Source organism: Haliotis rubra, unplaced genomic scaffold, assembly GCF_003918875.1.
Source record: "Haliotis rubra isolate DU_JTF1 unplaced genomic scaffold, ASM391887v1 Scf2117, whole genome shotgun sequence".
In the NCBI taxonomy this organism is placed as follows: domain Eukaryota; kingdom Metazoa; phylum Mollusca; class Gastropoda; order Lepetellida; family Haliotidae; genus Haliotis; species Haliotis rubra.
Window position 1 is genome coordinate 1 of NW_025766134.1, and position 16,742 is coordinate 16,742.

Sequence of the window (16,742 nt, forward strand, 5' to 3'; positions counted from 1 at the left end):
ATAACTGTGGCTGTTGATGCATATATTTGTACATGTGGAGTATAACTGTGGTTGTGGATGCATATATTTGTACATGTGTTGGTATAACTGTGGTTGTGGGCGTATATATTTGTACATGTGAGTATAACTGTGGTTGTGGTTGTATATATTTGTACCTGTGGATTATAACTGTGTATTGTAGGTGTATATATTTGTACATGTGAGTATAACTGTAGTTGTGCATTTATATATTTTGTACATGTGAGTATAACTGTAGTTGTTGATGTATATATTTGTATTACGTGAGTATAACTGTGGTTGTGGATGTATATATTTGTACATGTGTTGGTATAACTGTGGTTGTATGCGTATATATTTGTACATGTGAGTATAACTGTGGTTGTGGGTGTATATATTTGTACATGTGTTGGTATAACTGTGGTTGTGGGCGTATATATTTGTACATGTGAGTATAACTGTGGTTGTGGGTGTATATATTTGTACATGTGAGTATAACTGTGGTTGTGGGCATATATTTGGTACGTATATATTTGTACATGTGAGTATAACTGTAGTTGTGCATTTATATATTTGTACATGTGAGTATAACTGTGGTTGTTGATGTATATATTTGTACATGTGAGTATAACTGTGGTTGTGGATGTATATATTTGTACATGTGTTGGTATAACTGTGGTTGTGGGCGTATATATTTGTACATGTGAGTATAACTGTGGTTGTGGGCGTATATATATTTGTACATTCTGTGATTATAACTGTGGTTGTAGGTGTATATTTGTACATGTGAGTATAACTGTGGTTGTGGATGTATATATTTGTATTACATGTGTTGGTATAACTGTGGTTGTGGGCGTATATATTTGTACATGTGAGTATAACCTGTGGTTGTGGGTGTATATATTTGTACATGTGAGTATAACTGTGGTTGTGGGGCGTATATATTTGTACATGTGAGTATAACTGTAGTTGTGCATTTATATATTTGTACATGTGAGTATAACTGTGGTTGTTGATGTATATATTTGTACATGTGAGTATAACTGTGGTTGTGGATGTATATATTTGTACATGTGTTGGTATAACTGTGGTTGTGGGCGTATATATTTGTACATGTGAGTATAACTGTGGTTGTGGGTGTATATATTTGTACATGTGAGTATAACTGTGGTTGTGGGCGTATATATTTGTACATGTGAGTATAACTGTAGTTGTGCATTTATATATTTGTACATGTGAGTATAACTGTGGTTGTTGATGTATATATTTGTACATGTGAGTATAACTGTGGTTGTGGATGTATATATTTGTACATGTGTTGGTATAACTGTGGTTGTGGGCGTATATATTTGTACATGTGAGTATAACTGTGGTTGTGGGCGTATATATTTGTACCTGTGATTATAACTGTGGTTGTAGGTGTATATATTTGTACATGTGAGTATAACTGTGGTTGTGGATGTATATATTTGTACATGTGTTGGTATAACTGTGGTTGTGGGCGTATATATTTGTACATGTGAGTATAACTGTGCTTGTGGGTGTATATATTTGTACCTGTGATTATAACTGTGGCTGTAGGTGTATATATTTGTACATGTGAGTATAACTGTGGTTGTGGATGTATATATTTGTACATGTGTTGGTATAACTGTGGTTGTGGGCGTATATATTTGTACATGTGAGTATAACTGTGGTTGTGGGTGTATATATTTGTACCTGTGATTATAACTGTGGTTGTAGGTGTATATATTTGTACACGTGAGTATAACTGTGGTTGTGGATGTATATATTTGTACATGTGTTGGTATAACTGTGGTTGTGGATGTATATATTTGTACATGTGAGAATAACTGTAGTTGTGGGTGTATATATTTGTACATGTGAGTATAACTGTGGTTGTGGATGTATATATTTGTACATGTGTTGGTATAACTGTGGTTGTGGGCGTATATATTTGTACATGTGGAGTATAACTGTGGTTGTGGGTGTATATATTTGTACCTGTGATTATAACTGTGGTTGTAGGTGTATATATTTGTACATGTGAGTATAACTGTAGTTGTGCATTTATATATTTGTACATGTGAGTATAACTGTAGTTGTTGATGTATATATTTGTACATGTGAGTATAACTGTGGTTGTTGATGTATATATTTGTACATGTGTTGGTATAACTGTGGTTGTGGGCGTATATATTTGTACATGTGAGTATAACTGTGGTTGTGGGTGTATATATTTGTACATGTGAGTATAACTGTGGTTGTGGGTGTATATATTTGTGCATGTGAGTATAACTGTGGTTGTGCATTTATATATTTGTACATGTGAGTATAACTGTATGAAACACCGTATGAAACTTATCTCTTGTGTATGTAACTATGTATTTATCATTTATTATGACATGAATGAAATTCTGTGTTCTGTATTGATCCATACAGTCCTAGGGTGTATCCAACTATGGTAGCCCACTCACGACCTGAGGGTAATTAAGATAACAATACAGGTTCCCCAGCAATATAGGCTCGTTGTCAGGCAACCAAATACACTGGATGGTAATCTCGGTGTTTAAATGTAGGGCGATGGCTGCTTAAATACGGCGTGAAGATCCGGGTTAGAATTGAGAGTCAGATTGACGGATCGAAAAAGAATCGAAAGTCACGTGCATATGCCAAAACAGTGTATTTAACCTGCATATACAAGCATAATCATCATCACCATCATCATCATCATCATCATCATCATCACCACCACCATCATCATCGTCCTCCTCACCCGTAAAAATCCGGGTTACAATTGGTCTTTAGCAACCCATGCTTGTCGGAGGAGGCGATTAACGGGATCGGGTGGTCAGGCTCGCTGACTTGGTTGATTCATGTCATCGTATCCCAATTGCACAGATCGATGTTCATGCTGTTGATCACTGGAATGTCTGGTCCAGACTCGATTATTTACAGACCTTCGACATATAGCTGAGTCAGCGAACCTGGCCACCCGATCCCGTTAGTCGCCTCTTACGACAAGCATGGGTTACTGAAGATCAATTCTAACCCGGATCTTCACGATTGAAGGGAGACGGTAAGATTACATACATTTATAGTTCATTTCATGCATGGAAGAAGAGTGAGTGAGTGACAGCATGAGCATCGATCTGCGCACTTGGGAACCGATGACATGTGTCAACCAAGTCAGCGAGCCTGACCACCCGATCCCGTTAGTCGCCCCTTACGACAAGCATAGTCGCCTTTTGTGGCAACCTATTCTACCCCGGATCTTCACGGGTCTGGAAGAAGAGACAAATCTGACTCAGTGTATAGATATACTGAGTACAAATACAAATATGTATTAAAGGCTCCATACATATCATACTTAGGTTATACAGAGAGCTAGTATACATTGGTTTATTGTTCCATTAAGAGAGTATGTAAGTCCCATACCATTCGAAGTATCTACATTCAAGCCAGGACCTATATTTTCGAAGCTCTCTTAGTGCTAAGATAGTCGTAAGTGCCATACATTCACATTAACTTACGACTACCTTAGCGCCACTAAGAGCTTCGAAAACTAGGCCCAGGCTTTTAAATGAAGCATATTCGTTCTTTCAAATTTTGGCTTAACTCATCAATTGTCGCCAGTGACTGAAGGGATGGTGAAAATCCAACTTGTGTCCATGCAGGTAGGAAAGGTACTGTAAGTGCCCATGGTCCCTAGTATGGTGATCTACCTTCAGTTGTTGGAGATCCATAGCCTGTTTTATATTGTATTGTTGATTAATAATATTTCTTTCTTTTAACTGCTATCAGCTAGTTTTCATTTCTATCTGTGATATTCTAGTACTGTCCATCAAATACAGGCTTCTTATTCATACTATATCCAATACTTACATTAAATTTCTCGTCACGTTATGGCTGAGAGATTGCCCTTGTGATGTAAAACATAAACTCTCATTCACTATTATACATTGGTAGTGGCTGCTTATGTTTAACTAACAGTTGATTTTGACAATTTTTTTGATAAAATTACACAATTTGGATAATTTTCTTAGTGTACTTAGTCCATAACAATTATATAGATCAATCATTTTATGAACAGATGGATACTTACGCGGACCTCAGTTTCTAAATTATGTTCAGGGCCTAGATTTTCGAAGCTCTCTTAGCGCTAAGATAGTGGTGAGTTAATGTTAATGTATGGCACTTCCGACTATCTTAGCGCTAAGAAAATCTAGGCCCAGGACACTGTTTTGTTAATAATTCATGCAATAACATGTCACCCCACCAATTTCTTTCAGACAGTTTTGTTACGTCTCCAATGTTTATCGCTAATCAATCGATAATGAGTTAACGATTATAGATCACTATGATATGTATCTATAGCCAGCCTTACACATAGATCTGCCATAAAGTTGCTAGTTGTTGACATGCTGCGGATATATGTTTAATTGTGTATTTCCTATGATTGTATTTTAATACAAGTTTGTTTGCAAGCATCGTTTGAATTACAAACATCATTAGTTTCTGTATTACTAACAAGAAAAAAACACGCCGAGTTGGTTCTTTTTTCCTGTGTGTGGGTAGATAACTAGGAATAATTATACTTTTGGAAACACATATATATTTCATTAATTTCATTTACTGACACTGTAAATAAAAAACCTCGGCACGAAGAATAACAAAATTGTGTGCTTGTCAATGTTGCGTTTAACACAGAGCATGTCGTAGATACATATGTTGCATTTTGATGTTTACAAGCGTTGGCAGACATGTTGATATACTAGGCACTCCACATAGAGCATTTATCAAGATATCGATTTCAGTTCATTCTGGGAAACGCATTTTGAGTAAAAACTCTAACTTAAGTCAAAACTCAGACTTCAGTTTGTTTTGAGAAATCGGGGCCAGATCTGATGTCTACGTTCCCTCAGACCGGCAAACCCTCAGGTTCGTTCTGGTAGAGAGTCGAACGGTAAGTCTCTATGAACAGTTCTACGTCATGGGTCATGGGATTGTGTCTCGCCAGACGAACTGCGTCCCGGTCATCCCGGTCACTGGTCATCCTCGGTCTTGACGGTTTGACGATCCTTTACTTCATCCGTGGCTGCGTGCTTCCTCAGAAGTCGATCATTAACCCCGTGGAGAAGTTACCCGAAGTCACCGAACCTATTCGTCCCTGTCTCTTAACTGCTCTGTATAAAGCTTACATATCTTTACTTTAAATCTTAACTCACTCACTCACTACATGTCTTTACGAAATACAATAACATCATGTCTTTCTGTTCATGACATGGTTTTGTTTTGTCACAGGGTCCGCTATATTGAAGATGTCAGCCGAGAATGGTCTACTCAAAGAGAACTGCGGGGCCTTTGCTCTTGTAGAATCTGGAAAGTCAGATGTATGTAGACTTGTTTCTTCCATGATTAAAGTTCAGTTAGTCAGATCAAGACTATTGATTCACTTTGAAATGAGGTATTGGTTTCAATGGTACACAATGAAGCTGATTATTAGATTGTGTGTATGTTGGCGGCCCATGAAGTTTCCGGTTCTTTGGCAACCAATGGTTCTCGAAAGAGAAGTAGGCTGACTGACTTGGTTGCTGCATATCTTTGCATCTTAGGTGCTGGCATCAATACTCATGCTGTTGCTCACTGGACTGTGTGATTTAGACTCGATTATTCACACACCGCTGTCACACAACTTGAGTATAGTTGAGTTAAACAAGACTGACTGAGTTTGGTTTTACGCCGCTTTTAGCAATATTCCAGCAACATCACGGCGGGGGACACCAGAAATGGGCTTCACACATTGTACCCATGTGGGGATTCGAACCCGGGTCTTCGGCGTGACGAGCCAACGCTTTAACCACTAGGCTACCCCACCGCCCCGTTAAACAAGAAACTAACAAATCTGCGCTTTGGCTGTTATGCTCGTTTGTTGGCTTGTTGTTTAACGCAGCACTCAACAGTATTGCAGCTATATGGTGGCGCTCTGTAAATGGTCAAGTCCTGACCAGACAATTCAGTGATCATCAACATGAGCGTCGATCAACGCAATTTGCATACGGTGATGTGAGTCAACCAAGTCAGCGAACCTGGCCACTCGATCGCGTTAGTCGACTCTTCAACAAGCATGGGTTGCTGAGGATCAATTTTAACCCGGATCTTCATGGGTGCGTTGGCTCCTGAGTCATCAGCTGCACATCATTGTCCTGATAGTCATGAGACTTATATGTAGGTTATTTATCCAGATAATTATTTTAAGATCCATTCTGATCAACCGGACATGCATATTTCACGGACATGAGGAAAACAAGTTATCTCAATCTCCATTTTTAATTAAGGTTGACAAAGAAGACTTCGAGGAACATGGACTTCTGACACATTTAAATGACCTGTCAGTCGAGGAGGAGGAAAGAGAAGAAGAGAGAGAAGACGAGGAGGAGTTTCGAGAGTACTATTTGAAGTGTGGAGGAAGAGTGGCTCAAACAAGAACAGCAATCGTACACAAACTGAATGAACACAAGACTATTATCGGTCGCGTTGTTGGGTCTGTCATATTAGTTGTCTACCTGGTGTATCTTGGCTTCTGCATAGACTACTCGTTTGGGGATGAAGGCTCTGTCAGGCTTGTCTGGGGCACGTGTTTTGTTTTGTTTCTTGTTGGCTACAGCAACTTCAGCGGGAAAATCTTCCAGAAGATCAGAGAAGGTTGCAGATGCCAGACCCTGAGAAGGCCAATAGTTCGAAAAGGAATCAGATGGTATGATTTGTCTCTTTGATGAAGTCATTATCCCTACTTGTATTTGTTTTACTGCAGTTCTAGTTTTGTTTTTGAACAGTTATCTTCTTTATAAACTGATAAAAATCAAAGTTTTCGTAAAACGAAATCCCTTTATTATTGTTGTTTAGATATGAAAATCGGCAAACACTTTTTTATCCTGTTTTTTAGAGAACATTTCTCTTCTCGAACCTGATAAAAAAACAACAACAATTTGTCCCCATGTCATTCCAACGCCACCCCAGCGTCCTAAATATCTAAATATGACACTTGACATGCTGAATGTCGATTGGACACATTCAATTAATTAGTTCGTGAAGATATTGTGTTTATCACTATGTAATTGCTGGCATATGGTATTTAGTTATTACACAAATGTATGTAATAAGATACTGTATTACTTCCGTTTGCTGTTTCAGGTTCCTGTACTTGTCGATACTTTTGTTCATTATCACGTACCTGTGTCTAACCATTCTACAAACAAGTCCAAAGAACTTCACCTCCCTCGCAGGACTGGTCTTCTTCATAGTTATCGGTTACATATTCTCCAAACGCCCAGACCTGGTAATATTAGTTTGTTTTCCCTTCCTTAACGCCGCATTAAACAATATTCCAGTTATATTCGCTTATGATTGATTATGATCAATATTCTACAGATCAGGGTGCCGTTGTTCAAAGCAACCTTAGCGCTAAGGCTACCTTTAGTCAGTGTTAAGGTATGGGCGTTACGGTCACCTTAGTGCTAAGGTTACCTTAAGTCAATATTAAGGTATGGGAGTTACCGTCACCTTAGTGCTAAGGTTACCTTAAGTCAATGTTAAGGTATGGGAGTTACCGTCACCTTAGTGCTAAGGTTACCTTAAGTCAATGTTAAGGTATGGGAGTTACCGTCACCTTAGTGCTAAGGTTACCTTAAGTCAATGTTAAGGTATGGGAGTTACGGTCACCTTAGTGCTAAGGTTACCTTAAGTCAGTGTTAAAGCATGGGAGTTACGGTCACCTTAGTGCTAAGATCGCTTTGTACAACGGCACCTTGGTATACAAAGATATGAAGTCTGACCACCCGATCCCGTTTGTCGGCTCTTACGATAAGCATATGTTGCTGAAGACCAACTGTACCCCGGATCTTCTGGTGAAGATCTGATAATAAGATTATACATTAGGCTTATGATAATTACATCATTTAATACAGTCAATGAGTGTTGTCCTTATGTAATGCGTTAGACGTAAATGAGCTGAGTTACCCGTGCCTAGAACCTTAGGTCGCGGTTCGAATCTCGCATCCAATATAATCATTATTCCTTGTCACAACAGTATCCATGATTGGGATCATGGGTTTCACTAAAGTTATAACCTTCTTATACACACGGAATGCGGAAATATATATAATCAGTTCTGGAAAGCAAACCAGATTCGTATTCAGACATCCCTCATTTCCTACAGGTCAACTGGCATGCAGTGTTCTGGGGCATTACAACACAGTTTCTGTTTGCGCTGTTCATCCTCCGGTCGAGATTTGGATACAGCGTTTTCAACTGGTTGGGAGAGAGGCTTGAAGAATACATGAGACACACAGACAAAGGTTCTCAGTTTGTGTTTGGGGACAGCTTCAGAGATCACCAGTTTGTGTTTGTGGTGCGTTGGTTCTCAAGAATAGTTGCCCCATCACTACCATCCAAATGGACGATATGTTACACCCAATCTGTGCAACTGCCCATTACGTGCTTTGGGCAGGCCGTTTTCCCAATGCGTGCAATATGCAATTCAGCCTGCTAATTGCATGCAGTGTGCGAACAAACACCTGCTCATTGCGTTAATTGGGCAATAGTTGAAAATGAAACATAATTTTCCAAATATTTAACAATATGGGCAACCAGTTTGCTCAGTTCACTCAGTGGTAAGGTGATTGTTCTGCCCAAAGCTTGCAATTGAAATTGGTATTGTTTTATATGTATATGTATTTAATAAGTGACTATTAATAAGTGAATAAACTGTAATAAATAGCAACCAAGCAAATATGTGATCTTAAGAACCTTGGTCGATATTTGCATCATAATGATCATCGGAATGCCAAAAAACATTCTCTCAAGGTCGAAAGATTATATTAAATGAACTTGAAAGCAATTTTATATCTTCGGAACGTAAATCAAATGATCATTTCAAAAACTGTTAAAAAATATGAATCGATACAGAAAGTTTTAGAACCATTTAGTACCTGTAAACTTAGTATATGCATTTATCATATATTGTGGTCAGATACCAATTGTTAAAATCGTACGTGTTCATCCAAAGAGGTAATAACATTATTGGATTTCTCCTTCCAGACAATGCCACTGATTATTTTCATGAGTTCCACAGTCAACATGCTGTACCACTACGGGGTGCTCCAAGCTATTGTCAAGAACTTCGGGAAGTTCCTCTTCTTCTGTATGGGTACGAGCGCTGTTGAATCTGTCAACGCTGCCTTCAACATGTTTCTTGGTCCCGTGAGTACTAACAGTACTTTCAACACTTCCCCCAGCCTTCATTAGAGATATCAGCCAAACCTTCACGATTCGTTATATCTTTCATAGGATGTGTTTAACATAGCCTGTATATATAATGGTTAACCTTTCAGCTATTTTCAGACAAACGTGTTTCTCATACATAAGTTTGCAATAGTATTATCGAATAACTTTGAATCCTGGATGACCAATTAATACCGGCCCCCTTTTGTCACAATTTATGTACTGTGCTGTCAAGATTTGTGTACAGGGTGGCACGTTCTGGGTAAAACCCGTAAAACTTTTAATGATTGAAGGGAGCGTTTTTAAAAGACACTTATACAACCAGGTTATATGTAGGTTATATGTTAAGGTAACGTCGAAGGTATTCTTTAATGAAGAAGGTGAAAACTAGTACAATGATGGCCTCCATCCTAAAGATGTCGTAGCTATGCAGATGGTCATGGTGTCATTAGGTGAAGTGCATAGACCTTGGATATAACTATGTTAAGAAAGAGTTAGCAATATCTTAAAGAACCATCATATTTAAGCTCAGGTCTTTTCCGTCACCCTTTGTATCGACACTAAACATGCTCTTGCGGCGCGGTCGTTGTTGTAGGAACACGTGGATATGATCGTTACTAAGTGGGGTTAAATAGCGAATGCAGTTATCATCCCTGTACCGTCTTATGCCAAGTTGTGCTGCATCACATGATTGTTTTGATATTCCGACTTCAGTCTGAGGCTCCAATGGCTATCAAACCATTCCTGCCATTACTGACTGCATCTGAGATGCATGCCATCATGGTCGCAACTTTCTCCAGTATTTCCGGAAGTGTCTTTGGAATGCTTGTGAACTTTGGAGTAAGTTATATCTTCTTGTCAATGACTTTTTATCAAGTTGAATATAGTTAGAGGCGTGATAGTCTATCCTATCTAATCTCACACCCCCATCTTTTTTACCCCGTCTAATCTGATATCCCAATCTAGTCTCCTACATCCAATCTGACACCCCCATTTCGTGTACACTAACATGACACCCGCATCTAGTCTACCCCCATCTGTTATGACCCCAATGTTGTCTAGCACCTAGTCTGACACGCCATTTTGTCGATTTTTCTAGCAACATCCAGGGTATATTTCCTTCCTCTATTGACCGACTCCGTGGTGTAGTGGTTAGAGCGTCCGCCCGGAGAGTGGAAGGTCGCGGGTTCGATCCCCGACCGCGTCATACCAAAAGACGTTAAAATTTTGTACTTGTTGGTCCCTGCCTGGCGCTCGGCATTAATGGGTACAATGCGGACTGGTCGGCTCGGAGTCAGTATAATGTGTCTGAGTGAGGTATTCATGCTTCACTGCGGCATGGTATCTCAGTGGGCTAGCACTATAAAACCAGCTTCAGTCTAGGCTAGTACAAGCAGCCGCACATACACACACACACGCATGCACGTCGTCATATGGGCGAAATATTCTCAAGCACGACGTAAAACCCAATTTCACCTCACCTCACCTTCCTGCCTCTATTGGAAGTACGACGTGTCTGCACCACTGCCAGAACGGAAGTTCCAATAACATTCATTTGTATCTCACTGCTTATAACTTTTGCTGCTTCCTCAATGTGTCTGTGTCAAAAGTATCTATTCATGTATGTAATGTATACTTTCACTTAGCTTGCTTCTTGGTTTATAAGCAAAACGAACATTAATAACAATAGTTACCAAACTACATTCCTTTAATTATCTGTACAGCAGTTTGTTGATACCTAATGATATTGACACTTAAGTCACTGAAATCAACAAAAGGACAATATCAGAATGAACACAATCGATGTTCTATATTTGCTCAGAGATGGATCCCCGAATTTCTCAGTTCTTAAACAAATACGAATATCATGTCAATGACCAGTGTGTGAGTTGTCTATAAAAGAGAGGGGCGGTGGGGTAGCCTAGTGGTTAAAGCGTTCGCTCGTCACGCCGAAGACCCGGGTTCGAATCCCCACATGGGTACATTGTGTGAAGCTCATTTCTGGTGTCCCCCGCCGTGATATTGCTGGAATAATGCTAAAAGCGGCGTAAAACCAAACTCACTCACTCACTCTATCGAAGAGAGTTTTTATGGATGTCAACTTCTTTATCATGAGGAACACACCGTTTCGGAGTATATTCTTACTTCTTCGAGCGATGAATTAGGAGGAAGGATATGCTCCGAAACGTTATGTCCTCATAATAAAGAAGTCTATTACTTCTAAATGCCATTCAAGACCTGAGTTGTCTGTCGCCTGGCATCGCACTGTCTTCAAAATTTGACACCTATGGTGTTGGTGTTTGCAAACATGTACAAAACCCCTCTGACTTTAGATGGTGCAGAATACAGCTGGCTGTATGTATGTACTCCTTAGATAGGGGATTCTGTATGGTGTTACATGTTGTAAGCATCCCTCTGCAGGCTCCTGCCAACCACCTCCTCACAGCGTCTGTGATGTCTGCCCCCGCCGCCCTCGCAATGGCGAAACTGACCATGCCGGAGACACGACGGACTAGGGTCAAACCAGAAGATGCTTACAATATAACAATGGCGTAAGTAAGAATCGATTACACTAGACATGGACTATCATTAAACATGCCAGACCCAACAGCCGCTTTGTCCAATGCACACATACAAGGGTAGCAGTGGTGTAATTTTATGTCAAACAATGTGCTTGGTCACATCGAGAACCTTGACAAACTTGATGATTGTTCATTTTTTCCCAAGAATTTATAAGTCACCACTAAACACAAGTGTTCGACATAACATATTGCATATTCACATTAAAATTTCTCCACACGCTCACAAATCTAAATAATTTGAAATGTACGTATTCAAGGTTCTAATAAAGCGTTCACAATGTTTAATGGCAGAATTTGAAGTGTCTGTGACAAATGATGTCCCATACACACCGATGGAGGAAGATACACTCAGTTTATCGCAACAAATTCTGACATTATCATATGTTTTTATTTTTATATAACATGTTCACAAGAGTGTCTTGATATATCTTTCAGGAAATTTCAGAGCGTATTGGAAGCAATATCTATCGGCGCTGTTGATGGCATCACACTGGCGTCCACCGTCGTTGTCAACCAGATCGTCTTCATCGCCGCTATTGAATTTATAGACACCGCATTTCAATGGTTTGGGCACAGGGTGGGAGTGAAAGGCGTGACGTTCTCGGTATGTGTACCTCCTTTTGTGGAGCTGACGTAGTGGGATGGCGTATAGCATTGGCGAATCATTTATGCGTTCTGATTATAAGAGTACACTTTCAGTAACCAGCGTTTGTCGCAAAAGGCAACTAAAGTGAACGGTGGTAGATCGATGCTCATGATGTCTGTCACTGGATTGTCTAATTCAACTTTGTTAAGTTATACACCTTCGTCGATTGTGATCGACGCAAACCTGAACTTGTTATCGTGATGAGATCAATACATTTCGTATGAACTTGGGAACTGAAACACTTTACCTTTCAACTGTCACAATATCATGAAATATATACCACATCTTTAAATGTTGACATTATTTCAATTTCGTCCGTGAATCCAAACATAGTTCAGTTCTCAAGTTTTCATTGAGTCGAAAAGCGTGTCATAGCAACGTTTGTTTATAAGCTTTACTTATTAATGAAATAAAATTGGAAATAAATTACACGACATTCTTGAGTTTGGTAAATTTGATAAATTGTTCCAAAAAAAGCTGAATGTGTCCATATCGTATATGTTTCTATACGTATACAGCAGAGTAAAGTCAGAGCTAAATAGTAAATATTATTTGAAAGGAAGTGATTCTACTTTTTGCTCGTATGCAAATTAACGGGTGGTCATTCACGCTGACATGGTTGACACATGTCATCGTATCCCAACGGCGTATGTCGATGCTCATGATGTTAATCACTTAATTGTCTGGCCCAGGCTCGATTATTTACTGACCGGCACCATATAGCTGGAATATTGCTGACTGTGTTGTTAAACACAAAATCAATCAATCAATCAATCCATGAATCGTATACAAAGTAAAACAATGTGAAGAATTGTTCCGCAGTCCCTAATGTCACCGTTACTGTTTCGATGACCCTCTTCTCTTTACCACAGCTTCTCTGTTCCTACATGTTCTATCCGCTGGCGTACATAATGGGCTTCCCCAAGGTCGACCTCTTCAAGATAGGCGAACTGATGGGCATCAAAATCTTTGCCAATTCTTTTGTTGGATTTATGGAGTTTGGCAGGCTGGTCATCAACAGGAAGGATCTTGAGCAATATCAGCTGGTTCACAACGGTACCTGGCATTGGCAAGATGGCAATGTAATATTAGACGCAACCAATGTAACATTGGTCGGTGGAATTCTTGAGGTTAGTATCTGGACCTGTCTTGTAGATGTATTTCCATGTCCAAATTAATATCATCTGCAAACAGGAGTGCTCGGATGCTATATATAGCATTAAATTCAATTAACTGGAAAGGAATATGAATATTCAAGACTGTTTTCGAGAAATGTCGAGAAAGAGATATGTCTAAGTGGACACCCTTGTCTGACACTGGTAGAACAGTCAAACACAAGTTTCTTCCCCGTTCAGTGACGCCGATACTTTTAACGTCACCGTGCAAACATTGAAGCGCCTTGAAAATCATCCTATGGATACCGTTCTCCAAACAAAAGGAAATACAACTACATGTAGCTGGAATATTGCTAACAAACAAACAGACAAACACTTATCTGTCTCCCACTTTGGGTTCCATGGTCAGGTCCAAACTGATATACTGGGCTCAATGTAGCATCCATGGATTCGTTCTCTGTCTCTTTATGGTTCGGCTTGAAGAACGGTAATTTTCGGTTTTCGGATACATTTGCTGTTGTTGTTGTTGTTTTTATCCGCAGCGTAGAGAATTTCTACGAGCCTCTGCTCTGCCTGTAAAATCATGTGACACTATTGGCGCCTTGTCAAGTTACCCACCACAACCATTTCAGTTTCTACACCATCTGTCAAGTTAGCCTTGATAGTTGAAGGTGTCATCATATTTCAAACCATTAGCTGTGTCACACTTTATGTTTGAAGTATTAGACATGTGATGGTTTGGTTGAAAACTCGCTGTTATTTGTTTCATCAACTTTACTATCGCTTGGACCCCAAGCGAGTATTAGAATATAAGGGAGCAATGTTCTACTTTAGTTATGATATTTGTTTCGTAAGTATATTTACAGCATTAAGACTTGCTGTGTTACTTGTTGAATCAGCTCCGCTATCGCCCATGTTGTTAAATGTTTTTTGACGGCTTTTAAGTACAGCAAGCGCATCGATGTCTCAGCTAAAGCGTTCTAAGTACTGTCGTCCCTGAACAAGGTCATTAATGCAGGATCCGGAGAAAGCCTGCTTCTCGTTCAATGTCAGGGTCACATCCGTCACATCAATCACCAAAGGACATGCGCAGAAATATATGACTAGGACAGTAAATTGGTGGATTAAACTCACCAACATGTCCAGACAGTCGTAAAATGCAGCTTGGAAGCATATGACAACAAAGTATGCTTAAAGAGCCCGGGTATGTTATCGACGTTGTGTAGCCTTCAGTCCGTTAAATCTACTCTATGATCGTGTGGTAGAAAAAGATCCAATCTGCAGTTCCACAGTTACAACTATATCCCTATTGCTTGAATGTAAAGGAATATTTCAAACTGTCAAGTTCGTGTTACTATTTGTTAAATAAAGACTGAAGTGCTCTTCGTGTTCACCAAAGGCCTGTGTCGTGCCCGTTCGCTATTGATGAACTTGGTCTCACTGAAAAAGAGCTAGCGACCTGATTGGTTAAAACTTAAAGTTGTCCCATCAGATCGCCAAGGTCATCAATGGCAAACGGGCGCAACACCGGCCTGTTTGCGATGAATAAAATGTATGTAAAATTTTGACAGTTAGGTGTAAGTGTCTACGAAACCATGGCGACTAGTGCGCTGATAGGTGACATCAATTCAGCATGTTTTAGTGCATGATGTTTGTGTATACGGTGAAATGAACAAGAAAATTGGTAAGTTATTAGCACAAATTCTGAGCAGGGATTTTAGCTCGCAATCGGGAAATCACGACTTATCGAGCTCCGAAGACCCTAGCTCCCAAAGTACTTCTTTGATTCTTGTGCTGTTTGTGTCATTTTGTAGGGCTTGAAATGCGAAATAATTCATCGGGTATATACAGTGGGCATTTTATTAAGTGTCAAGACTCCATCAGTCTCTGTATATACCTCATGCCAGTTTTTTTGTTCGTTACAAGCCCCTGTGGAATAGTGCTGAGTGCAGACAACAGACACATATGTGAATTCTGCGAATGTAAATGCAGTATTGTAAATAGTATCAAATGACATGCACACGAGTGACTGCCACCCATATCCGTATGTCTAATTCCTAGACTCTAATTCTTCCATTGTATTTCAGAAACGTTCTGAGGTGCTTGGTACGTATGCCTTATGTGGGCTCAACCACATAGGGGCAGTTGGTGTTGCCATGGGAACGCTGATCGCGCTGTGCCCCGAACGGAGGACCACCATCACAAAATATGTACTGAGGGCAAACATCACTGGGCAGATGGCCTGCTTTATGACAGCATGCATCGCAGGTGAGCGAGTAGTGTGAGTGAGTGAGTTTAGTTTTAAGCAATATTCCAGCAATACCACGGCGGGGGGACACCAGAAATTGTACCCATGCGGGGAATCAAACCTTGGTCTCCAGCGCAACGACCGATAACCACTAGGCTACTCGAGTGAGAAGTAGAAGTGGCCGAGATATATAAGGTTCTGGGCTATTTTGGGTACCGTTAGTGGATTAAAAAACCCCGTATTATTTGCCTTCAAGATTTGAGACATTAAATTCAAAGTATGCTTGGCAAATAGTATAAAATCTTTTCGCTCAAAGCTTGTCTAGGCGTAATGAGTTCCAATTGCACCATTACGGGTGTCACAGTATATGGTTAGATATGTAGGTATTCGAACTCTCGTGAGTGACTTTACCCTAATACAGTGTATATGTAATTTGTACATATTAAACTGACTTGGCTATGTTTATGACCTTGGTGTAGTCTGGTTGTTAAGACGTCCGATTCCCTACATGGATACAATGTTTGGAGCCATTTGTTGCCTTCTTCCGTTGTCATTAGTCTGGAGAATTACAAAAGGCATCATAAAACTATATTCATTCAGGCTTATGTTAAATGATTGTTTTCTGTTTCCAACAGGTTTGCTGTACGATGAGGCTTTACAGTCGGCGTGAGCGTCTTTGAAAGTGCAATGTGTCGAACCTTGAACAAGGAACACACAACCAGTACAATGTCCATGTTGTATCATATTTCTCAAATTTGGAACACCGCCATAAACAGAAACTATAGCTGACAGTGTTTCAGTATCACGAATACCATGTATACTGTAAACCACTTTTATTACGAAGACGCCTTTAAAGAAATACGGTTTCAACA

The 16,742-nt window shown here is 39.8% G+C and overlaps 1 protein-coding gene across 1 annotated transcript; it reads left to right on the forward strand.

Annotated features, from left to right (window-relative positions):
- Positions 1–4,930: 4,930 nt before the first annotated feature.
- LOC124276710 (solute carrier family 28 member 3-like) lies at positions 4,931–16,583 on the forward strand. Its single transcript, XM_046712354.1, has 11 exons — positions 4,931–5,390; positions 6,336–6,754; positions 7,192–7,336; positions 8,216–8,407; positions 9,097–9,258; positions 9,994–10,119; positions 11,701–11,831; positions 12,297–12,465; positions 13,380–13,637; positions 15,710–15,890; positions 16,506–16,583. Exons 1-11 carry the CDS (start codon positions 5,277–5,279, stop codon positions 16,538–16,540), a joined length of 1,932 nt encoding a protein of 643 aa, XP_046568310.1. The 5' UTR covers positions 4,931–5,276; the 3' UTR covers positions 16,541–16,583.
- The last annotated feature ends 159 nt before the right edge of the window (positions 16,584–16,742 follow it).